The sequence below is a fragment of the Psammomys obesus genome, unplaced genomic scaffold (genome assembly GCF_907164565.1).
Source record: "Psammomys obesus unplaced genomic scaffold, mPsaObe1.curated_primary_1811, whole genome shotgun sequence".
In the NCBI taxonomy this organism is placed as follows: Eukaryota; Metazoa; Chordata; class Mammalia; order Rodentia; family Muridae; genus Psammomys; species Psammomys obesus.
In genome coordinates, this window is record NW_026585895.1 from 49233927 (window position 1) to 49259895 (window position 25969).

At 48.3% G+C, this 25969-nt stretch overlaps 1 protein-coding gene across 3 annotated transcripts in view; it reads right to left on the reverse strand.

Moving 5' to 3' along the window:
- Positions 1-802: 802 nt before the first annotated feature.
- Fubp3 (far upstream element binding protein 3) overlaps positions 803-25969 on the reverse strand; it is a 51195-nt gene continuing 26028 nt past the window's right edge. Inside the window, exons 3-19 of one of the 3 annotated variants that reach the window (XM_055600363.1) lie at positions 24992-25025; positions 22638-22687; positions 22196-22267; positions 20880-20937; positions 18785-18947; positions 17567-17665; positions 15349-15453; positions 14011-14113; positions 13422-13522; positions 10387-10528; positions 6862-7022; positions 6038-6111; positions 5686-5757; positions 5470-5546; positions 3694-3765; positions 2678-2805; positions 803-2111 (exon numbers count right to left, since the gene is read on the reverse strand). In XM_055600363.1, the coding sequence (XP_055456338.1) occupies positions 2103-2111; positions 2678-2805; positions 3694-3765; positions 5470-5546; positions 5686-5757; positions 6038-6111; positions 6862-7022; positions 10387-10528; positions 13422-13522; positions 14011-14113; positions 15349-15453; positions 17567-17665; positions 18785-18947; positions 20880-20937; positions 22196-22267; positions 22638-22687; positions 24992-25025 (1520 nt within the window). In that variant the 3' untranslated portion in view covers positions 803-2102. Of the gene's footprint in view, positions 2806-3693; positions 3766-5469; positions 5547-5685; positions 5758-6037; positions 6112-6861; positions 7023-10386; positions 10529-13421; positions 13523-14010; positions 14114-15348; positions 15454-17566; positions 17666-18784; positions 18948-20879; positions 20938-22195; positions 22268-22637; positions 22688-24991; positions 25026-25969 lie in introns of all 3 variants that reach the window. The other 2 variants (XM_055600362.1, XM_055600364.1) reach the window with 2 other exon arrangements.

The following is a 25969-nucleotide window of genomic DNA, read 5'->3' on the forward strand; positions in this document are numbered from 1 at the left end:
TAAAGAGTGTGTGGTGGAGGAAAGGCTCTCTTGCTCTCACATACACACCATAAAGAGGGTTCTCAGCAAGGATTAATGGCCCTGTTGTTTACAAACACTCTCTCATGGGCCTGGTGCCTATGTATGTACACACCCCACAGAGAGTTCTGCGCAAGGATTGGTGTCTATATTGGGACAATCTCAAAGTATAGAGATACAAGGTGAAGGCTGAGCCATGCAGATGCCCTGGCAAGAAACTGAATTCCAAACCAGTTGCTTCCAAAAGGAAATAGAAAACAGCCAGCAAAGCTGCCTTTACCCTACTAGGTCCTGTGGTAGCCCTGCAGTAGGTCGGGTATTGTTTTCTTGAACAAAAGGGATGCATCTGCTGCTGTCTGAGTCCCACCTGAGCCTAGACTTCAGAGAACACCCACCACCCAGCAGGTGAGTGGGCCTGGAGGCTGCAGCAGCCAGCGAAACAGTCCAAAGGCACGCATGGGGCAGGAACTGTCTCCAGGTGAGAGCTTGCCACCTATGGGCACGAGGTTGGGGAGCGTCTCGGCTCAGGATGGGGTGCTGACCCACACCGCACCCCTCCTAGGTTCAGGTGGGGCTGCTCTCACTCAGATATGGTCACAGACAAGACTGATCCTTACTGTGGCCCTTAGTCCAGGGGTTCAAGTGTAAAGCTACCACATAAAAACCAGCCGTGCTTCAGAAGTCATCGGAGGCTGTGTGTCACCAAGCTGGGCTGATGAAGGGCAAGGTGACGCCAGATAGGAAGGGTGAGAATCCGGGTCCAGCAGACAAAACAGACCAAGAACACTTTGCCCACAAGGTATCTTGTGGAAATTTTATTATATAGAGTGTAAAATGAATTGTCAGTCAAATAAAAAGAACACCTTAAAAAAAAAAAAAAAAACCAACATGCATAACATTTCCAATTGCCTTTTTTAATAGTTAGACATTTCAAGCATTGTAAGGAAAACGAGAGAACCGCAAACTGCAACTAGAGCACTTCAAACGGAATGTTCCTCAGGTCAATTCAAATGCAAGAAAAAATAGCTTCAATTCCGTTTTTTCTTTAAAAATACATGTTATCTGTACAAGATACACTACAGTAAACATTGGAAATCATATTATCCCTTTTATTAAATCAATTATTTAACTCATACTGTGGTTAATACTAGATTTATTTATTTATCTAGTTAATTTGACAAATATTAAGAAAATATTTAAAGAAAAAAGCAAAACACCTTGGAATTAAAAAATAGCTACTACATTTTTATATGGTTTAATGTCCACAGTGTTTGTTAAAAGTTATATTGAATTTCTTTTTAATATTAAAAATAACAGTATTTATATTTCTGAGAATAGAGAAAGGCTTTTTGTTTTTAGAACCAGCTTGGAGGTCTTAGACACACAACTGCACTGGGTAACGGAGACGGCTGGCTTACATGAAGGTGGACCGCGTCTTTGCATTACCCTCAGAATGCCAGAAATGACACAACCCACAAATGCCCTCCCACAACACAAGGACCCGTCTCAGTTCAGAATTCACATCATTAATTACAATACATAATAGTTTAGCGTTTAAAAAAATGCAATAAAACCAGACAGCCAAGGTACAAGAAATTAGAGGTGAAACACTTAATGAATTTACATTTACGAATATTTAAATACTGCTTAAAAATTTTTTTAAAGAATTTGTTACATTACCACCTAAGACTTCCAAGCCATTTTCCTGTTGCAACAGAAAAAAAAAACAAAAACAAAACAAAAAAATACCTGTAAATAAAAAGACACAAAAACAAAACAAAGCCATCATCTGATGAAATGTTGAGGCTCTGAGGAGAGTTCGGGCACCTGAGCTTGCAGGCTTTGCTCCAAAAGAGCCCCAGAGCTCACACACTTGAAGTAACAAAGAAATCATGACACAGAAATGACCAGCAATGTTTAGTAACTAATTTTCCCGATTTTTAGAAAATTTCTGTTAATCTAAATATAGTGTTTCACAGAACAAAACAAGGTTCTTCATCGAAAGGTTTGCAAATCTAAAAATCTCTGTAACAAACAGGTTTCTCTCACACTGATTTCGGGGAAGAGCCGCTGCAGATGCCCATCTACTGCTCCTGTGGGGGGAGGGAGAGGGTCAGCCCCACACCCAGCGCCTCACACCACCAGATGCTGGAGTCTGAGCACCTCAGGTTCTAAGGTCAGGACATTGAGAAGGGGCAAGGGGAGGGCTTCTCCTGGGTCACCAAGCTTCCCGCAAGGTGTCACTGGCATCAGGTTCCCAGAAAGGTGTCCTGTGGGAACACTTGGCTCTTCCCTCCATTAAAGGAGAGATCATTCTTGGCCAAGGACTGGATAGAAACCTCCAAGTTTGCACACATAAAGAAGCCAGGATGGACCCCCACCTGCTTGGGCCCCGAGGGTGCTGTGCAGGCAGAGGCCGCAGCCTGGCCACTTCTGCATTACTGGAGCGGCCCTCGTTCACTGCAGACACGGGGAGAAGTCGGGTGCTTATTTATATAGGGTTACTAGGCCCGGAGCTAGAAAGAGAGCAGCATCTGATCAAAACTCAAGGCCGAGACTGGAGGGAGACAGAGGAGAGCCCACAGGCTGGTGTGCTCAACCTAGGACTAGGTAAGCACAAGGCTGGGTGGCATCATGGCGCTGGGGACTGGCTACAGACCTGGCTGTGGGCCTGAGCCTGCCCTAAAGTCTGCCCGTAGAAGGCGGCCTGCTGCCTGTAGTACTCAGCCCAGGCCATCGTATAGTCTGGTGGGGAGCTGGCCTGCGGGGCAGCACTGGTAGTATGACCTGGATGACAAAGAACAGACAAGAGTTAAGCAAAGTGGAGACAGCAGGAGGCTCTTTTCTGCAGGCCATGGGGTATCTGTTTCCCTCTGGGCCGCTGCTACCATTTGTTTGGTGCTGCAGAGGTGCTTGCCATACCAAGTGCTTGTTGCCAGCCTCTGCCACAGCCCACCTAGAAGCTACACTTCTACAGGACCACACGGCCCTGACTGCTCGTCCAGCAACTCTGGGTGCCAAAGAATAAACACAGCCAGAGTGGAGAGAGACAGTGCAGTGTGGCATTCGATTGGGGGTGGGGTGGTGTTAAAAAAGGCCCTAGTCACCTAGAATGCAGTTAAGAAGGAATGGAGGGACAGGCACCTGAACCCCCAGCGCCCCCTCACCCCAAGCCCTCCCAGGGCTGTCAGACACAAGAGCAGCTCATGGCCCAGAGATGTTTCTGCCTCCAAGGCCAAGCAGCTTTAACCTGGGCCTTCCAATTGGCAAATGATGGTTCTAGGTGCAAGATGGGGAGCACTATGCTAGACCCAGAACTGGCCTAGACTAGAACATGCCCAGGCCCTTTGGTACTGACAATCACTCTGAGCTGGCATCTGTATTGGCATCCCTCAAGCCTGAATTGGTTCTTGGTACTGCAAGGAGAGTGACTTCCATAGGAGACACAAGCCACCAGTACCCAGTGAAGTGGTACTGTGACCTCTTGCCTGTCCTGACACGGACCACAGGAGACTGTGAGGACAACACACACAGCAGGCACTGGCCACATCAGTCTTCCTCTGAACAGGGCCCAGGGGAGAGACATGGTGGACAGCTAGACTCAGAGAGGGTGTACACCAGGTGACCCTGGACAGCAAAGCCCAGAGCTGGGCAGTGCATGATGGCTGCACTCACTCTGCTTTTTGTAATAGTCCTCCCAGGCCTTGCTGTAGTCGGGCTGGCTGCTCTGTGGCTGGCTCTGCTGGCCTGTGCAGAGAACAGACAGCAGTCAGGCCTTGCTCACGGATTCCCACCCTGGCTTGCTCTGGCTCTGGCCTGGAAGGCACAGTAATCACTGAGCAAAGCTGCAACCAGAGTCTTTAGGAGGCAGGGCTGGAAGGCGAAGGAGCCTTACACTTTTCTGGACCTAGTTCCCGATGGACAGAGTCCAAATGCTGCTGACACCTCGTCAGAGCCCTCAAGCTCCACCACTGCCCCTCTGGACAAGGGAGGTGAGAGGGTGGGAATTCCCTGTGTAGAACACGAAGCCAGAGACACACTGTGCACTGCGGTGATGGCGCACACGCCAGTGGCAGAAGCAACAGGCACTCAACTGGAATCCTGCGTGGCCTGGCTTTTCTGTGTGGTCACAGCAGCCCTAGGTGCCTCCTTCTGCACTGTTGGCAGTGGAGGCAGGAGTGAGGAGACAGCCGGCACCAAGGCGGGGGAGGCAGTGTTAGGCTCAGGGGGAGATAGGCAGAGGACAAGGCAGTGAGGTGGGAAGAGCACCAGCTCATCAAAGCCCCCCCCCCCATCAGAATCAGTCTGAGGCAGGCTGAGGAGTGGGGAGAACGTGCGGCTCAACACGGCTCAGTAGTGTCTTTTAATTTTGCCATGCCAATTAACTGAAGACCAACGGCAGCGGGAGGACAGCTGCTGAACTGCAGGGAGGAACACCTTCTGTTTCTTCCCTGCAATGGAGGTATGCACAGGACCTCTTCCCAACCTGTTTGTATAGGTCCTGAATAGTATGCGCACAGGCAGAGTTCAGCCACACAGATGGGAGCACCTGGCCTGTCTTGCTGCCTCCTGTTCACCACCCACACCAAGGCCAACCCACTGGGCTTCAGGTTCTAATGGACTCTGACCCTAAATGTTCTTCTCGGGGACGCAGGGAGCAGTAGCCTTCCTCTCAGGGATTATTCTGGGAACAATGAGGCAAACAGGATCATAATCCTGCCATCCTCTTGCCTTGGGGAACATACAGATCAGATCAGTATAGCCCAGCACTTCAAGAACACCAAAGCAAAGAAGGTACAAAGAAGGTGAGAACCAGGAACCCAGGGCCACCAGCTCAGCAGAGTAAGCCTGGTCACCGTGACAGGGTGGACACCACCACAGGCACTTGTTCACTGGGAAGCACCTGTCGAAGCTGACACTTGTGCCATCAGGTTTGAGGGAGGGAAGGGAACAAAACAGTTGAGGTTTCAGAGCACAGCTGCATGAGCCAAAGTGGAGAAGGAGAGGGGCTGCAGACTGTACAAGACCCTCCTCTCAGCAGAGACAACTGTTTCCTGAGAAGTCTAGGTGGCAGAAAAGGCTCTTTTCTATGTCACTGGTGAGAAGTCACCCAACACAAGAAGACTAAGTGAAAAGGTCCTCAGCAAGCAGGAGAGCAGAGTACAGGGAAGTTCTAGGCTGGAGCTTAGCCTCTGAGAAATGGAGGAGACTCCTGTCAAACCACACCCACTGTTATTTCAGCCCTGCCCCTAAGGAAGGTCATGTGAGGCAGAGAAAGCAGCCTCAGCTTCCCTGCATCCCCACAAGCTGGGCCTGCTGGGGCCCCATCTATGGGGAGGAGCACGCTACAGACACTAGGAGCAGGACAGAGCACCTCATACCCCCAGCTCTTGGCCGAGCCTCAGCCTGGCCACTTTGGTGTGCACCTTCACCCTCTTGTGGGTCACTTACTTGGGACTTGTTGTGTGGGCTGCTGCCAAGCTTGGTAAGTGCTGCCCCAGCCTTGGGTCAGAAAAGCTGGAGGGCCACTGTGGATGACAGAAGAGTCCTTCATGACAGCTCGGGTCACAAAGAGATGCCCCACTCACCCTCCTCCCCTTCCAATCTCCCCTTTTATCTTTTGACTCCCTCACCCTCCTACTGGCAGAGGGACAGTTAATCACCTACCTCACAGGAGTGCTGTGGGGGTTCCCGTTAACTTTAGCAGCGATGTTGGGGAAGCCCCTGGGAGGAAAGGTGCTGTGGGGAAGGGAGGAGTGCTGTTGATCTGTAGGGAGGGCTGCCCTCTCAACCCACTCCCCTCTACCCAGCAGGGTGCTCCCTTGGGAAGATGACATGACTCAATCCCCCATCCTCCCAGCTCTGGGGCTTTACCCTAACTGGTCAGTGATTTACAAAAAGAACAGAAGAAAACACAGTGCTGTCCCTGCCCAAACTTGGATTAGCGTTTCAGAGGATCAGGACAGAGGAAGTTGGACGGGTAATGAACCTTCCACCAGAACGGAGGCAGAAAACTCACTTTTGATGTGGCGCGGCTGGCGGCTGGCTGAAGGGGCTCTGTCCGAAGGCTGCAGGGGCTCCGAGGCCGGCACCCTGTGTGGGCACAGAGGAGCTCTCACTGATGTCATCTCGTCACCTTGCCCTCTGCCCAGGCCCACCCAGGGAAGCCCACTATGGGAGGCAAGTCAAGTGAAGGAGACAGCTCTGCGCTCATACTAGCTTCCTTCCCCCAGCAGACAATGTCTGCAGTGGCGGCTCTGCCCCTCAAGGGACCAAGACCACCACACAGCCAGTCCTGGCACCACCATGAATGCCCTGGCATGTCACCCTGGGGGAGGACCAACCTGCTTGACTCTCCCGTCAATTTAGGCTGGCCCAGGGCTCTTTCTGCCATTCTACGTCCCCATTGAGGTGAGCAGTGGCCCATCTGTCCTCCATCAACACTCCCTTTCTTTATCTGCTTTGAGGTGCCTGAAACTAAAGCCAGAGTCAATGAAAGCTGTCTGCAGGGCTGGTGGCCAGGGTGACGCCTGAGGGAGCCTGGGGGCAGTGCTGGGAGAAGACTGCTGTCCGGCTGCTCATCTATGCCTGCAGGGACATGCCCGGAGCTCTGACTGCTGGAGCCTTGGCCAGTCACGCCAGAGGCTTCTTTCATTGCATCTGGGCCTGGCATTCCCTGAGCCTTGGACTTTCTCTTTGGCAGAGGAGGAGAGGCTGCCCCCATGTGATGCAAGGATGGAAAGGCACAGGAAGCACAAGGTTCTGGGGGAAAGCAGGTACCTTGGACATCCAAAAGCAAATCCAGCTAGTATAAGCCAGGTGGGGAAAGGCCCGTGTACGTACGCCAACTTTCTCATCTATGAGATGCCTGGCCACCTCGATCTGCTGAGGAGCACCCCTGATGGTAAATATCCGCAGGTTGGGGTCGGTGTTAGGAGGGGGATTCCGTTGAAGCTCCACATGTGCACCTGACTGCTGGTTGATGCTTTTGATGTTCTCGCCCCCTGCAGGCAGAAGATTCCGTTCTTAGAGCAGAGCTGGCCCTGAGACTGTGCTCTGTTTAGGTACATGCTAACATGCCTACAGACTGTCGCTTTCTTCTGCTTATGGCACAACGGCCCTGACAAAACCCAGGGTTTCTGCTGGCAACATTAGCTACCTGGATGACCGTTTGGAGCTGGACTGAAGCCTCCGTGGCCAAGGGGCCCCAAAGAAGGGGCTGGGCCCCAAGGCCCTTGGATCTGCTGGCCACTGAACTCATTCCTGCCTTGAAGTCCACCCAGGAAAGGCTGATCCTTCTCAGTGTGAGACTGGAGACCTGCTGGCTCTGCCATGCACAATGGAGGCCTTCAGCCTGGATGGGGTTGCCCTCCCGCCACAGGTCAAATGGGCGGCTACAGCCCCAACAATGCCTGGAGCCCACTCTGGCCTTCAATATCACACCCTGTTCCCTCTTAGGTCCCTCTGCCACAGTGGGGGGATGGGTCCAGACAGAAGGAGTATAGAGGGGAGGAGTCCGGACACAGGGCCTAGATAGAAGAGGGTGATGGAAATTTAGTTGTTCTCTCTGAAAACCGGCAAGTCTCAGTCTCTTAATGAAATGTGTGTAACAAAAAGTCCACCAGCCAGTGAACAATGATCCAATTCTTCTGAAATTTCACAGACCTTACAGACCTATTCAATCAACTCTGTGGGAATAGAGTATAGCCAGAATACAAGGAAGACCTGGAGCACAAGTTTTATAAAACTGAAGAAGAGAAAATGTTGAAGGTTTGGTATAAAGGGAGTGAGCAGACTGTGTGCTGGTGTGGGGCTGCCCTGCCCATTTCCAATCAAACTCAGGTTGAAACGACATGTAACACACTGTAGCATACCCCAAAGCTCTCCTTTACACATTCCAACCTTCTCCACTGCCTTGGCAGACCAAAGCTCATCTACGCAGCTGAGGAGGAAGAGGTGGAGAGCATGGACAAGCTTTGCTTTTATTTCATTTCAAAAGGGTTGAGAAACAAAAATGGAGGTGTGTCCTGGTGAACCTTCCTCAAAGGAGGGCAGCTGGGCTCAGTGGAGTTCACAGTAGAGGCTGACAGCTCAATGTCTTCTGCATGCCCAGCACAGGTCCTGGGTCCTTTTCTCAGAGGCCACAGCTTCTACCATCTCTGCCCCATGAAGAGTGAGCTGCTTTGCTCCCAATCAGGTTTTGGAAATGCGATGAGAAACAAAGGAGAGACGGTGTCCACGGCACCTGCACCTGTCTAATCTTAGATGGCCCCTGGCCAGGAGTCTAAGTGCACCTGAGACTGAAGGCTGGCAGGCCCCAGACAGCAGAGGCCCCAGCAGCCCCATCTTAGCCAGGCCATCAGTCCAAGATGCTAGGCTGGGAGACCTCAGGAGCATGCTAATCAGGTATGAAGGCACTGCAAAACTGCATGTGGCCAGAAGGAGTTAATTTAAGTTCATCTTCCTTCAAAATGAGGTCACTAGTTTGGCACATGGTGGCTGTCTTGGACTCATTCAGCAGCCTGCTCCATTCTTTCCACCTGATGGGGGGCAGAAGTGACCCACCAGCGGCCCGGCTGGATGTGAAATCGTAAAGCAATTAATCAAAGCTGCTAAAAGGCCTGGCTGACAAGAGCAGGGCTGGCCAGACTATCTGTCAATGTTGCTGTGTTTATCATGGAAATCCAGCAGGGGCCCGGGAGGCCGTCCAAGGGCAGGAGCTGGGAGAGCTCTGCCTGGCTGCTGGGGCTCCCGTCTTCAGCACATGCTTTCCCAAGCAAAGGAAGCAGCGCACATAAAAAACCCTCCCATGAAAACCCTGGCTTCTGGGTCTCAAACTGTTACTGAACAGTTATCCCTGAATGGTTATCCCACTCTGCTTTCCCTGTCCTCTAGGACCCACCTGGTCGATTCTGTTGAGGATGGACAATGACACCATGTGAAAACACAGATGGGGCACTTCTGCCAGGGTTTGCGGAGACACACTCAAATGAAAATATTACTGACAGGATGGTTTTCAAAGGGCCAAGACCCCTAGATCTGATCCTTTGCCTATACGTATCAGGTGAATTTAATCTCTTAGTACAGTCAATGGGCTGGGTGGGGTGTGGGAAAGTCACCATTTTAAGTAGCTAGCCAGCTCTATGACACATGTACCAGAAAACAAAAACAAACTGCACCATTAGTCACCATGCTGCAATCCTAGAACCTAGAGCAATGGTTCTCCACCTGTGAGTCTTGGTCACATATCATAGCCTACATACCAAATACTTACATACCAATTCCTAACAGTAGCAACATTACAGTTATGAAACAACAATGAGATCATTCTATGGTTGGGGTCAGCACAGCATGAGAAACTGTATTAAAGGGCTACAGTGCCAGGAAGGCGAGAACACTAGAGGCTCTAGAGGCTGAGGCAGGAGGGTTTCACAGAGAGGCAGCCTGGGTAATCTGGTCTCAAACCAAAGTCAAATCCTTCCTCACTATTCCTACCATGCAATAATCTGAAAATAATATGAAAATGAATACAGGAGAGGAATATCTTGAAAGAGCATACATACTCCTCTAAGTAAGGGTAACTACAGATCCTGGGGGCCGGTGGTGGTAATAGCCACTCCAGCTCCCAGGGACACATGGGCGGGGCCTGAGAGCTACTGGTGGAGACAGCCCAAAATACATTCCCTGTAATAAGAAATCTGAAGAGCTGGGGAGAAGACATTTTCTCCCTATGCTGTCAAAATGAACAATGACGGAAAACACAAAAGCCAATGTCAAACAGAAGTCTTGCTGGCAGCACAGCTCAGTGCTCCAGAAAGGCCAGCTGAGACACGGTCCATGGCCTACTCTGCCTGCTCCCTCCTGGCTGTCAGGAAGGAGGGCACTGTGCAGGCAGAATGAGGCTTTTCACCCATGTTCCAAACTGCCTCCAAATGTCTAGGCGCAACTAGCAAAACAATCTCTAACCCCAACCCACCCACCACAGGCTGTCTGCATTTCTGAAAGGCTCCCATGCTGTCCACAAAGACCCAGTGCCCAAATCCAGTGAGGGATAGCTAGCACTCATGTCAGAGAGCTTTCTTCGGCAGGCATGAGCCTGAGTGCTGCTGACTTATCCACAACCAAGGTCACTCCAGGCTAAAGATAAGCACCTGACACCTGCACCGCCCCCAGACTCTCTCCAACAGCCTGAACAGATCTAGGTGGTGGGCTTAACTTCCTGTACACCCATACTCAAAATATGTTTTGCCTCCATCATGACAAGCCACGACAGGGACCCCAGATCATGCCATGAATATAGGCCTGAGAGTTAGCTTTCCCTCCCTTGAGCAGCTGTAGGGGCCAGAAACCCAGACAGCTGCCTCTTACCTTTGCCTATTACAAGGCCACACTTATCAGCTGGCACTGTGTATGTAATTTCCTGGACACCACCAGGTGTGCCCACACTCCAGTCACTGCGGCCTCGGCCTCTTCCTCTAGCTACTGCGAGGCCTCCAAGGCCATCTCTTTCCTGATAAGGAAAAAAGGTGACAGTGAGAAAGGACTTTTGCCACTGCCACCAGCACACTCATCCCTCTGGGGTGAGAAAGGTTGAGTGACAGGATATACCAAATACTTCATACCCGACCCTCAACATTTCAGATTCAGAATATCATCAGTCAACACTTTGTTATAAAAAGACACATGTGAGCACCCAGTTAGCATCTACATACCTGGCTAAAACAGGAAGCTAGAAACTCTGGGCTGAAGCCTGGGACCTTCTGCATTTTCATTATAGGGCCCTCAAGATTAGGGTTTACTTGAGTTAAGGCTAACTCGTGTGGGGTCTGTTGGAGCAGATAATGGATACTGAAGAGCTACCAGCATTTGAAAGTGGCAGGAGGGGCAGTGTGGGACACAACTTGCCCATAAGGCTACTTACTATAGAGGACAATCCAGTCACTGTGTTGTAAGCTAGAACATCTTGCTCTCAGGCCAGCAGAAAGGATAACAGGATAAAAAAAAAAAAAAAAAAAAAAAAAAAAGGTCTTGGGCTGGTGAGATGGCTCAGAGGGAAAGACTGTGTCCTGAGTTTGATCCCTGAGACTCACCTGGGAGAAAGAGAGATCCAAATCCTGCAAACTGTCCTTCAACATCTACACATAGGCATGGCATGCCAACATGCACATACAATGAATATGCACAAATGCAATAAAAGTATGTATTACAAAAAAAGTAATTATTACCAAAGGGCAGACAGAGAAAGATCCTCAAGAGTAATTTCTTAGGAAGCACAGGCTGTGCATGGTAGCAGATGCCCATAACCCCCAAAAATTATGGGGAGGTGGGGCACTGAGGTAGGACTGTGAGTTAGAAAACTAGCCTGTCTTTAAGACCAAGGACAGAGGGACCTAGAAAGGCTGGCCCAAGGCTGGGTATGTCCAGGAATCATGAGAGTGTCACTCTTATGGGAGGAGTACTTCTACTTCACTCAAAGGCAGCAGGCCTCATTCCTCTTAGTTGTTGGGCCAACCTGCACACTCACCTAGAAGCTAGGCCAGCACAGTGCTAAACTAACTAGATGGGAATCTGAAAGGGAACAAGGCTCTCTGAGGGTTTCTGGTCATACAGAAAGCATGGGCAGCCAGCCTTCCCAAAATGCTGGATGTTGAGGGACAAGGTAGCTCTTCAGCTTTCAAACCTACACAGAAAAGGTTATCAACTAGGTCTGACCCTGGAGGCCACCTGGGCTCTGGTTTAAGACCCAAGCCCCAAACCATGTGCTCCCAACTCAAGTGTTCAGGGACTGAAGAGAAGGCACATGCTTACAACTGACAAGTAGCCGTTTACCTGGCCCGAACCACACTGGGCACACCTCTTGGTCAAAGCCCTTGATCTGGTGCTGCCAAGACAGGCGGAATCCCTGCAGACACCTCAGAACTTGTCAGAGGTCACAGGTTAATGAAGAAACAGGCAAAGCGATTTCTAATATGCTGCTCAGTCCTTTGGCTCTAGTCATTGATAAGTCTTCATTCTTGTACGCCTAGAGGATGTCCTAATCTGCCACTATTTACTTGCTCTCCTTATCACAAGGCCTCAGGTTAACAGATGCTAATCATGTCACACAAAATGTACTTACATTCCAAAGGCAAGCTTGGAAACAAGTATAAGAGCAAGACTAGGGGCACAGAGCACCTGTGGCCACCCCCCCCCATCCCAATACTTGGGATGCTGAGGCAAGAGGATTACCAGAAGTTCAAAGCCAGCTTGTGCCACAGAAAGCCAGACCCTGTAACAATATGCTCTCCTCAAACAACAACAAAACCCAAGTGTACGAAGGGCTGGTGCCCTCAGGGATAGACCAAGTCCTGCTGCGCTTCCTGGATTCCATTCCATGCTGGTTTTATATCAAATATACTTGACTGTTGGAAGTGGGCACCCTGCCTGAAATTCATCCTGTCAGCCATGTGCAACCCTTATACTGTGACACCCTCATCCACAAAGTTCATGCTTCAGAACCACAGAACTGGGAATAGAGAAACCACAGTGGTTTAGAGTACTTGCAAAGGAGCCAGGTTAAGTTCTCAGCACCCATGTCAGGTGCCTCACAACTACCTGTAACCCCAGTTCCAGGGGATCCAAAATCCTCTTCTGGCTTCTGTGGGTACTGCACACTTGTGGTGCATACACATGTAGATAAACATACATATGAGGTAAATGGTTACCCAAACAAAACGTTAAAACAAATATTTAAAAATCCCAAAAGTGGGGCTGGAGAGATGGCTCAGCAATTAGAGAGCACTGTCTGCTCTTCCAGAGGTCCTGAATTCAGTTCCCAGCAACCACCCAGTGGCTCACAACCATCTATTCTGGTATCTGATGCCCGCTTCTGGTATGCAGGTGTTCATGCAGATAGAGTATTCATATACATAAATCAAATAAATCTTAAAAAAACAAAAAAACCCTCAGAAACTTTATTCCAAAAAAAATTTCTAATTTTGTGTTGGGTTATAATTACAGTTAGCATACATATAACCTATGAGCCACAGATTGGACACAGCTGTCTCTATAAGGAAAACTCAGGGTACCTGAGACAGCTCAGCGGGCAAGGGTGCTTGCCACCAAACCTAACAACTGAATGCTCAGGACACAAGTGGTGGAGTCTCCACATGACTGCCACCATATACGCATGCCATACCATATACGCACCACACATATACACACATGAAGTAAATGTACAGTAAAAACCCAGATTGTAGGTGATAAGTGCAAGGAGTAACCAGCAAGGAAGAGCACATGGCAGGAAGAGTTGGACATGGAAAAGTCTGTGGCTCCAATTAGGGGCCCAGGCAGTCAGGGCACACACTGCTGCTGGACGGCTTGCCTACGGTACAGTCTGTTTCTGAGAGGGCTCCTAGCCCTACCTGTGCCGTGAGAATGAGCTCATTGATGATGTGCGCGGCATGCTGACACCGATCTGGAGGGCCCATGACCTGTGCTGCTCTCTCTGGACTAATCCCGTCATCTGTGGAATCAGATGAGAAAGGGTGAAGAAAAGTCAAGGTCAAAGAGCAAAGAAAGTTTTACAGTCTGAACTCTCGGAGCAGTGTGGTCACTGTGCCTTTTTATGTTTCAGGAAAACAAAACAAAACAAAACCCAATCACTGTCACATACAGATAAGCCAGCACTTGGGAGATTGAGCTAAAGGCCGGCCTAAGCAACACAACAAGATCTTTGTTTTTATTAAAGGTGTTTATCCTTCTTTGTGGCATTAAATTGTCTCTGACTGTATAAAATCTTTACTTACCAAAATTATAAATTGAAAATGCCATCTGAAATCTTCCCATTTTATGTGTATGTGTGTGGACTAGAAACCACAGGCCAGAAAGAGGAACAAGTACACAACCACGGAAAGGCACAATGACCAGGGGAGGGCAGGGCGACTGCCAATGGGAAAGGAGACACACACACGGTTAACGCAGCCCATTGTTTAGATCTAACACCAAACCAACCTGGTTTGAACTGGATCCTCACGCCAGCATCGTTCTGGATCTTTTTAATCATTTCTCCATTTCTTCCTATGACAATCCCGACAGCAAACCTAGGCACAGACACCTAGACAGAGAGACAACCCATCAAGCTTCCGCACATGTGGCTTTGTAAAGGTGTAAAGCACTGTGTGGGTGTTGTGTGCACATGAGTACAGGTGTCCAGAGGGACAGTGGATCCCTTAGAACTTGAGTTATAGGTGGCTGTGAGCTGTCCTGTGGGTGTTGGGATCTGAACCCAGGTCTTCTTACAAGAGCAGCCAGTGCTCCTAACTGCTGAGACTCTGGCCTTTTCTTTTAAAGGAGAACATTTTAAAAGAAACAACTTAGTTTTCTATTATAGTGTAATTCTGGAATTAAAATAACAATGGCATGTTTTTCCTTTTAGCACAATTCTGTGATTATATTGCTCACAACTCTATAAAAAGTATAAAATCTGACAAAAAAAGGTATAAAAGTAAGAAAACTCCTACACAGAAAAGATTTAAAATGATCACCTTATCTCTCATGTTCTGAGAAATGTATACAAATATATCCCACTAGCTTTCCCTATGGCCTTTTTACAGTCTTTTGTTCTTCACCTGGCAAACTGTGCTAAAACGCACAGGTCAAGCACCTGCCACTCAGCTGCTCACAGGTGTAGAGTGCTGAGGCATCAGACACAGCCATGATGCTATGGAGTGACCAGCAGCACCACCTAGACTCAGCGCCTACTGGTCACCACAGAAACTCTGTACCATCCAACAGTGCCACTTGCTTCTTCTACTGAGCTCTCCCATGACTCCACCTCGCCCACAGTGGCCACTGTGGATCTGGCTCACCACACTAGGTGTGATATTTGTATGTTGTGGCTTAAATGGTAATTGCAAGTTGGATTCTGATAACATTTCACTTTATCAATAAGACAAAATTCCAGGTCTGATACAATCATAATAACACTTATCACTGAGAAAACTTGGATTTTGGCCCCTACCTAGACACCAAGTTAACCTCTAAAGCAAAACTGAAAACCAGAGTGGTGATCTGCCCTGGTTCTGCCCTGTAAAGGACCTGGTTCTCTATGCTTGGCATATCCTTGAACCGTGTTTGTACTCTCAGAGTTTTGAAGGTGAGACAAAAACTATATACCCAGTTTGAGGCTAAGGGGCTAAGAGAAGTATGACCAGTGATTTCTGTTACGACCAGTGATTTTAGATCCATTCTTTTTTTTTTTTTCTTTTGAGACAGGGTCCTATCACTATGTAGCCCAGGCTGGCTTTGAACTCAACCTTGTTTGCCCACTGACTTGTGAGTCCAGCTTACCTCTATACTGCCTCCTCCTGCTCGAGAGGCAAAATCGCCACGCACACCCCGGAAGTCAGCCTGATCTTTCTCTCGGATGATCTCTAGGACCATTTCTCTTGCTTGCTGTACAAACAAAAAACAAAAAGCACCATTGGGAAAAATCCTAGAAAAGACAGCAGCAGGTGAAATGGCAGGATCACGACCAAAGGGACCCAAGACTGTGAAGGTGCTCAGCTGTTGGCAAGGATGAGAGCTCTTAGGGGCGTGTTCTTCATCTGGCTCTAAGGTTCAAACTGGTAATGGTGCACTCCCTTTACTTTCAGCTGGGCCAACACAGTTCTAAGGTATGGTGGGAAATCTTTCCAGTGGCCCCAAGAGTTTCTGGAAAAGGCTCCCTTGAAGCCAGAGGACAGGCAGCAAAGGCAATAGACAGCTCCTGCCCTCAGAACTCTTATACCTTGGCTTTCACACTTTAAGTGCTAGGGGTGGAACCTAGGACAATGAATCCTAGGCATGTGCTATATGACTGAGCCACACCCCAGAGCAGCTGAACTGCAGCAGTTACTGAATTCTGATTAAGATGGCCTCATAGACCTGAAAGGTAGAGGGTGGCATGAGGTAGAGTCCTCTCCCAAAAGATTAAGTGCATCCTTTTACACCTGTTTTTAATAAAAAATGGGCTTAGTGCTTGTTTACCCTGCCCAGGACCTTAGGTTTAATGCCTAAAACTGCAACCAAACAAAAGAAAAAAGAACTAAAGACCTTAAAAATCAATTATTTCCTTGTAAATTTATAGAGTGTTTATAGAGTGCTTATATCACACACAAAGCCATAGTTTCAACCCCTAGCACCCTGTAAAATGTGATACAATGGCTCACACCTGAAAATCTGACCGATGAGCAAAAACCAAGATGCACTCTAATTGTGTATATATGTTTGTGTTAGTGTGGAGGCTAGATGACCATCTTGGGTGATGCTTCTCTGAAGCTGTACACTTGGGTTTTTAAGAGGTTTCCAAGAAGGCTAGGCTGGCTAGCCAGAGAGCCCCAGGGGTCCACCTATCTCCACTTCCCCTGAGCTGAGGTTAACAAGCGCCATGCACAGTCAGCATCTTTCTTTCTTTCTTTTTTTTTTTTTAACATGTGTTTTGGGGACTGAATTCAGGTCCTCATGGCTTATCCATTAGGTCATCTTCCCAACCTGGTCGGCGGGAAGCTCTGGGGAGGAAGGCCACTGGGAGCAGCTGGCCTGAAGGGAGAGAGGAGCTACAGAACTAATGGCCCCAACCCAGCTCTCAGCTGCACCACCTTTGCACCATCAGTGAGAGCAGCTGAAGGAGGGACGAGTGAGACAGACGGACTGGCCAACTGCATTGGCTCAAAGTCCATGCTTTTTGTTGTTGTTTTTGTTGTGTTGTTTTTAGAGACAGGGTCTCTCAGTGTAGTCCTGGAACTCAGCGATCTGCTTGTCTCTGCCTCCTGGGTGCTGGGATTAGAGGCGTAAAAGGTGTGCGCCTCCACCACCACCCCAAATCTGATGCTCTTAAAGATGGACGACAGGTAGGTGCAATAAGAAGACAGAAGACTAGAATTTTACTGACAACCCACGCCCACACACTTGCATTTTCTGGACTAGGCAGAGGGACTAGCAGCCACAGGCTGAACTCTGCTTTCTCAACTCAGGAAGCTGCGTTGAGGGCAAACAAATACTTGGGCTCTGGCACTTGTTTTCATCTGCACCTCCACCTAGCCCGGGTTTAAGCTGACCACAGCCCCCATCAAGGCTAACAGTGTACCTAATTTAGGTCACCCAGCATCATCTGCAATGTGAAAACCAGGGCATACACTGTCCCAGGCATGGGCCTGTTCTTATGTGGCCATATTCAGCCAATGGCTATCACCTTTCCCCAAAGATGTACCACCAGCTGTTGACAACCACTTGGGTTAGACTAGCAGTTCTCAACCTCAGCATGGAAAAGCATCCCTCTCCCGGGGGATGGGGGGGGGGGGGGGGGGGGGGGGGGGGGAGAGGAGGACAGCAGCGGGGAGTCACCATACCATCCTTTCACAAGGATCACCTAAGCCATCAAAAAACACGGATATTTACATTACAATTCATAACAGTAGCAAAGTTACATTTATGAAGTAGCAACAAAATAATTTCATTTTGGGTCCCAGCATTGGGAAGGCTGAGAACCACTGAGTTAGCCTGAGCTGACCCATGAGTTTCTTCCTACCTGGACTTTAAATGGATCTCCAGTGATTCGGAGAGGCTTGTCTGCTCCTGTGGGCAGTGGTCCATCCTGGATCATGACCATTTTCACACCAGTCCGCTCCTGTTGGGGAACACAAAGCCATCATGGGGGACACGCACAATGCCTCGAGAAGGAGGACTGGGCTAGTTCATCAGAAGTCTATGTCTCACCTCCCACAAGGGAAATACTCACCCCGACATGAGCTGGCTTCTGGGAATGCTGACACAATCCCAGTGTGCCCATCCTCTCTACACATGTCCTGGGCATCTGAGTTCTAGCGTGCTGTTCCTACTGAGTGCTACACACTAAGCTATGTGCTCGGCTCACTGTTAGCTGATGACAACCCACCATGCAATCAAGTGCTGCCCCACCCCACCCCTGGCACAGGCAAGATGGGTTCTGAAACCACTCACAGCCCAGGGCTCAAGGCTAATTGGATGAAATGTGGGTTCTATGACACCAAATCCTAAGCTTTTACAATTTACTGTAGGTTGAAGGAGGCCTTCTACAATCTGAGGCCTGGGATATAATGGACAGGCTATTAGCTACATCTGTGAAAGCCCTAGAGTTCTGAAGTCTGTTTAGAAATCAGCAGAACTTCACTGAAGGAAGTATCTCTAACCATTTTTGGGTCAGTGTGGATACTATCTAGAACATATACACTGCCTTAGCTGGATATGTTCAATCCCACCAAACATTTTTTCTTCTTCCCCCCCCCCCCCAAGACAAGGATTTTCTGTGTAACTTATAAAAGATAGGATCTTGCTATACAAAGAGCCCAGACTAGCGTCCAACATACACCCTTCCCACACTAACCTCCTAAGTGCTCAGACTCCAGGCCTGTGTTACCATACCTATTTATTAACCCTCCCCAAGCCAGGGTCTCATGTAGCCAAGGATGCCCTCAAGCTCATTATGTAGCCTAGGCTGGTCTTTTGCCCTAAGCCCAGGTGCTGAAATTCCAGGATGTGCTCTAAGTGAGCATATTTAAGAGCACAGAATCAATGTTAACAAGGAGCAGATTTCAGGAGCCCTGACTTCAGGCTATCCCATGCTGTCTCTCCTGCCCCAGACACTTGGCATCAATCAGCACATGCCTGTCAAAGGGAGGGATCCTGTCCCATGTGAGGAGAGGTTTGGAAGGGAGCCATGGCCCCACAGTGTGCAAGGCCAGCCCAGCACCACATGGTGCTCACGCACCTGCAACTGCTTGATTGTTTCCCCTCCTTTGCCGATGACCAGACCCACTTTGGATGCAGGGATGAGAAGCTCCTGGATTGTGCTGTTGCTGTCCATGTCATTGTGAAAGCCAGGTCCATTCCGACATCGGTCCACAATCTGCCCCAAGAGCCGTTTGGCTTGTCTTTGGGAGGGAGAAAAATCACAAGAGATCCAGCATTAAATGGATGTTTAATACCTTCTAGGAAGGTAGATGGTGCCAGGGAAAACACAAAGGAGTCAAGGCAGCCCTCCATCCAGCTCCAGATCCTGCCTTACAACCTGGGAGGTCTGAATCATTCGCCATGCTACAGAACTGCAATTCAAAAGCAACACACAGCACAGCACAGCATAGCATAGCACTACAGTGTCCACGTGGAGCCTCAGGAGCAGGCCAATATCAGACCCACCCCCTCTATGTGTCTGCCCTCTGCACCTGCTTGCAGCGTCACAATGCCCTGCTTCCTACTTTGAATGTCAGCAGCTCTGGTAAGAGAAACCTCCTCTTTTTCCTTTGTCCACCTCTGTTCCCCCCCCCAGCACAACCCTCAAAGGGAAACACTCGCACCTTGTTAACGAGGGTGGGGGAAAGAAGGAGCGATAAGAAAGACGGAAGAAAGCAAGGGTTAGTAGCCACGATTCAGCTCCTGAACTCCAATGTCTCCCTGTGGCCAGCAATACTGCTTTAGGACTTCCAGCTAAGCCCACCTCTCCAGTGTGGTTTCAAAACAGGAAGGGTCGTGTCCCACTGCAGCTGAATTCCAGGGAACACCCAACTGGTGCAACCCAGGAGGGACTTTATGCCTCATACCCCACTATCTGTCTCCATTTCTGCATGTGGCAAGAAAACAACCCAGCCTACAATGTCACATGTTGGGCCAGTTTCCTTTTCTGCACCAGAATCTTCCCTGGCTGTTATTTGCAGAATTTACTCTTTAAATCATCACACACCAGCTAATTTTTTGTTCCTCTGATAGAAACAGATTCAGCAACCAGACAGGCTGGCTGTGCTGGAGAAAAGAGATTTCTCCTAAAGCTTAACTCTCAAACCTTAGCTCCTTGGGTAGACACAAAGTAGGAGCGCTTAGGAGAGTAGGAAGGACGAGCCGTCTTTTGCAGTCTTGAGCCTTTGTGTGCAGAATCATCTTGTGGGCTCTCAGCTGCAGCAGCTTTTTAGTATTTTGCTAGTGTACTAGATTAACCTGTGCTGGAAAAAAATGCTGTGACTCCAGCAACGCCATCCAGCTTGCCCTATAATGCACACCTGCCAGTGATATTTATTCTGGTTCACCGCTTGCAATGTTACAGCAGAACAAGAGAATTTAAACCCATCTAGGCTCCCTGAGAAATGGAAACAATAAAACAACTCTACCTATTGAGCCAGACATAATCTCAGCTTCCCATCCCCTAGCAAAACACTACTGTACAGATTGAAAGAAGAAAGCGAACCACTCCAGCCTGCACAGTCCTCCTCCCCAGGAGGTACTTGGGTTTATGAGCTCCGTGTTTGGTACCAAGCTCTGAGCAAGCATATACCAGGACAGGAAAACAAGGCAAATTATTAAGGCTTTTTTCCAATGACTTTCAAAGCCAAGGCACCTGCTGGCTGTTTTGCAGGGCTCTGTGAGTGGAGCAAAGGTCACAAAGAGTGGATTCACTTGGTTCACAAATATCAGAAGAGTAAGCGGATCAATCAGCCCAGGAAAAAAGGCATGGTGCCCAGTTCTCTGTGGCTCCCACAGTGATCAAGTCCTCTGACCCAGGCCTGTTCAGGAATGGGAGGTGTTAACAAGGAGGTGGCTGATTAGCGTGCCTGGCCAGGGTGACTGTCCACTGTCAAGCCCCTGGTTTATGGAGAGGTCATGATAGCTAGGAGGCATTCTAGGCGAGTGTGTCTGGGGTAACAGAAGGGCTCTTCTGGTATGGTAACCTCCCAGGCCTTTCTCCAACTGGAGGTGTGCTGTGGGCAGACTCAGCACAGATTGACAGTCTGCAGCAACAGTTTGCCCTTCCAGTTCTCCTCACTTGGGGAAGGAGGAAGAAGAGTGAAAGGAAAAAGTAAATAAAACAAACTTACTCAATACTTTCTGGGGTTCCGGTAAGTACACAGGGCCTCTCTGGAATCCCAGAACTCTCTATAAGAAGAATCAAGAAGATGAGGTGTGTTGGTGGGCATCAGGCAGCCGTGTGCCTCTGCCTCTGTGTGTAGACTGTTTCTCTGGGGCTGGCTCCTACACCACCCCCACAGAAGCGCAGTCTCCCAAAAAAGACCAGTTTGCTTTGCTGGGGGACAAAACTTTAGTTCTCAATGCAGAGACTGAGTCCCACCAGGGAGCCAGGAGGACACAGCAGAGCCTTCTGTGGGTTGGTCCTAATTACCGAGCTCCACAAACTCTGACCTGCCCAGAGGCTCTGTAGCAGCCGAAGTCACTTCGTCATGCTTCCCTTACTGTGTGCAGAGCAGTTTCACCTCCACAGGTCTGTAGACTGCTCTGATGTTCTCTAGCAAGAGCTTCGTAAGCACATCAGGATTATAGCATTTACTGTATCCCAGGAAATGGGAAGCAGGGGTATGGCACTGGTCCCGGGCCATCTGACACAAGAGGAAAACCTTTTGTTTCCAACACGTTTTAGACTGACCCTAAAAACTCCTTAAAAATCCTTTCTCAAAACACTGACAGGGGAACTGGGGATTTAATGTTTGCCTTGCCTATGTATGTGAAACTGTTTTCAATCCCCAGCACTGTAAAGACAAGCAAACAAAATTCTCAAGACAAATAGCTAACAGCAATGACTGCCTTCAAGACACTGCAGTGAGTATCTTATAAATGACAAACATTCTCTACCAGAATGTCTCTAGACCCTTCCTGTCAAGTGGAAAGAGGTCAGGCTCAGATGACATAATAAAGCTACAACTAAAATAAATAAAAACTGTTCTTCAATCAGTGTCTTCCAACATCAAACGATCAAAACTGAAAGAATGTTTGAGAGGTCCTGAAAAGGTGTTTGACACATAATCAGCCAGGACCGCTACTGTCCTCTCTCCACCAAGTGGAAGAACGATCTTGTACAGGGAAGCTGGGTGCAGGCCCCACTATGCCTAGCATCACATTCTGGTGCAGAAAACACAGGGCCTAGCCCAGCCGGCAGGTGTTAGGAAGAGGCCGTGCTGGCCACAGAGTTCAGTGTTGCCCTAGAAGGCGGGTGTGAGCCTCATCTCCAGGCTGGCTTTTGCACTGGTGCTCAGGTGGAGTCCAACTCCAGAAGTGCAAAACAGACAGCAACCGCACATACTTACCCTAGCGTCTAACCAAAAGCAAAGACACAAATGCTGGAAACTGTTGTGCAACACTGATTTCTACTAAATGAATCTATAAAAAAAGCAGCCCTTACCTGAGGCAATCTGAATTTTGCAACCAGATTCTGCTTGAATTCGTGAAATCTGCTCACCTCCCCTGCCAATAACTGCAACAAAATGAGCAAGGTCAGAATGTGCCACCCCTCCTTACTTAACCATGCATGGATAGCTTAATCAACTCAGCAAACATTTACACTAGCTCACAGCTCACTGCAAACCACCTCTGAAGGGCCCACCTTAGTTCCTGGGCATCACAGCCACAGAAGCTGCTTCTGACACATCAGGAAACAGTATTTTATCTGAGGTGAGCTGGGGTGGCCAGGCTCAAGTGCTCTGACACTACTGACCTCAATGCCTACAACACTCCCACCAGCATTCTAGCACAGGGGACATAAGATATTATAACAGACAAGAATTAAGGAAAAATTACAAAGAGAACAGACAAGAGTTAAAGAAAAAGACAACGCAGATACTTACTAAATCCAACCATCTTATCAGGCACTTTGAATTCTTCTGTTATTACTGCCCTAGAAACAAAGAATGTTTTTAGAAAAAAGACAGAATTCAAATTCTGCAACCACCTCCGATTCCCCAAGACAGAAGCTTAAAAATAAATCATGCTGATTTGACCCTTCCCAAGTACCCAGAGAGTGTCATTTTGTGGCCCCTTTGGTCAAGCATTCCTTGAGAACACCAAAGCCTCTCATCTCTGGTCAGAGGAGACACATCCAGATCCTTCAACCAACTCCTTCCCTAGCTGCCTGTTCTACATACAGCTGTGCACCAGTGGCAGAGCCTAGTAAATGGGTTGTCAAACCCAGGATCTGCTGGGGTTTGGAAAGGGGTGCAGACATCTGTTAGGGTATGTTCTCTAGATAAAGAGAGTCGACTTTCTTGATTTCCTGATCTGTCTGTTTCCTGGCCTCCCTCCAACATAACTTCTAAGGTAGTGGATGCCCAAGAAAACCAGCACCTACAGAGCTTAATCAGTGTTGGCCAGGACAGCACAATTGCCTTACTTGCGCTGAGAGACTTTTGTTAAATACCATCCTGTCCATCCGGTGCCTTCAAAAAAACAAACAAAAAAAGGCTCTACCAGCTCTTTCGTTCTTTACTGGCTGTGCAGCTCTTTCAAACAAACTTTGAAATGTAGCATGCAGGGTATTATGGACAATATCCAATTGCCTAGTACCCCAGAAAGCAATTAAATTTAGACATTTATCTTAGGGGCTGCTAAATACAAGTAGTTAAAAAAAAAAAAAAACAAAAGACAAAAAAAAAAAAAAATTTAAAAACAGTATCTCTCCCACAGCTGGATTTTTTACCCATCATGGAAAACATCAAATATAGTCCACATTTTCAGGGGAGTGCAACACTTAGAAGAAAGGCAGCATAAACAGCCCTGCTGCCATATCACTGTGACAGGAGCTATCCTCAGCCTGTGTACAAGGGCTCTCTCCCCACTTCTCTTCCTGTCTGGAGCAATACAAGCACTCACTCAATTCTGACAGGGGCAATTCCTGGCATCCACCAGCCCCCAAGGCCCAACAACCCCTGGCAGAGGCCAGACCTGTCAGGATGTGCTTCAGCATCCTGTACATGGGCTGAGAACTGTGCCTGCCAATGAATGGGTAATGTCAGTACTGGTCAGCCTTGTGTGAGGTGCTTGCCTAGCATGCTTGCTGGCAGTCCTAAGCTCATCCCCAGCACTGAAAACAAAACCAATCCCAACAATGTGTTGGGATTCCTAAAACAACAACACATTCAATGGAGAATACCAAAGAGCCAGGCAATTCCCTAGCCCTCATAAATAACACTGGCTATCAGTCTCAATCTCTAACTCCCTTCCAACTCTCCATGTACCTTTGCTGGCCTGGTATTTCCTATGTAGAACAGGCTAGCCTTGGACTCACAGATATCCTATCTATGCTTTACAAGTGCAGGGATACAACAGTATGACACCACACTCAGCTCAAAGGCTGTATTCTGAAGGCAAGGGAGAAACTGGTCTAAGGCACTGAGAATAGGCACTCTAGGAAATTATCATGCTAATACAGCATAACAAAGAAATGTTATCAGCATTTCATACTAACAACCTGACAAAAGTTAATTCAACTCATTAAACAAAAATGCAAACAAGAAAATCAGGCTAAACCTTAAACCCCAGCATTTGTGTATAACATGGAGGGCAGAGCCTGTGTCACTTGCAATGACAGTCAATAGGTCTCTGCAGAAGAGAAGCACCACAGTCCCCTAGGTATTTTCCCCCTTCCCATGGGTGATGCTATGACTCTTCTCTTACAGATGGGCGTTGTTAAAACCTAGGGTCTTTGCATCTAAATCCTCAACTTAATGGGGGACTTTAGGGGAAAGGAGAGGCAGAGAAGAAAATAGGCACTTAGCCAAGATTCTCTGAACAAATCCCCAATCCCAGGCACATCCTGCTTCCAAAGCCCCATATACTGTTCACCCAAGAACTGCATTCTTCTTCTGTGAGGAGGCTGAAGATCCCGAGGCACTGGGAGATTCACATAACCAGCAGGACAATGCACTCCCTCCTTTCAAATTTAATCTACAGTGGAAGAGAGCAACTCCACTATTGTGAAAGTCTCTCGAGGCTCAACAGGGGCTGGTTTAGTGCCCTGTATCAGTCTGTTCCTCTGGCCCATACTGTTTTGGAGAGGGCTGTCAGAAACCATGGGTCTTAAGGAAATCTAGCCCCTGGCTTCCCACACTCCCAACCTCTGACTTGCTAACACTCCAGTGCAGATGGTGGATCAATAAACAATTAGAAATGATCAATAAATAATAAAACATAACCCACTGCTTACCTTTGATGTACCAAGGCCCCTAACTGGTTACCTACTGTGGCAAAGAGAAAGAAAAAAGAAAAATCAAAGCATTAGCACGGATAAACTAACTTCATCCTTACCCGAATTCTTACTGTTCAGGGGGTGGGAGGGAGGCAGAAAGAAAGCAAACAGTAATTTAGGCTCAGTGGCTGAAATGAATGCGTTATGTGATATGAAACAGGAGGGGACATCTTGTTCAACAGTCTCTAACCCAGTGTCCAGCTGAACGAAGGATAAGAAATTGATCTGTGTGTCCACATGCTGAGAGGCCTCGGGAGGAAGCCTATCTGTCCAAATCCTGCCCTCTCCCTCCTGCTTGGCATCCAAACCCAACAGATACTCTGGTCTTTCCTGCTCTTTTAAAACCAAATGACAAGATTTACCTCCTTGGAAGCACTGTTGAGGACTGCTCCATGGCAGCTGTAGTCACTAAGAACATGAACATATGTCCCTATTCTGTCACCCCCAAGCCCACCCAGAACAGCAACAGAAAGGACCAGGCTCCTCCCTCCTGCAGCAGCTTCTCTAGTCCATTTCAACGAGTTGAGTACCAACAGCCTCTCACTGAAATCATATTCCCAGAGTGGCTCTGTCAGGCTCCCTGGTCTAGTTTGCCTCTCAGCTATTGATGTGCCCCTCCTTCAGCAGCCATCAGCAGAAATGGTTCTATGCTGTTTCTCTTCTGGAAAATGCAGTTCAAGAAATACAGTCAGCAGACAAAGGGAGACTATAAACCCAACAAGGAACTGAATGGACCTTTCGAGATGCTAAAAGAGCATTCAAAAATATGTCTCTGGGGAAAGCAGGAAAGTGTCAATCACACCAATGTCTGGAAAAGTAAAAAGGCTTAAAAATGCCAACCACTGCTCTCTGTCTAGTTACTCTGTCATCCTCTGGGCAAGTAGAGGACCATAAAGAGACAAAGGAAAGCAAACCAAACTACGATATTCTGAAGGA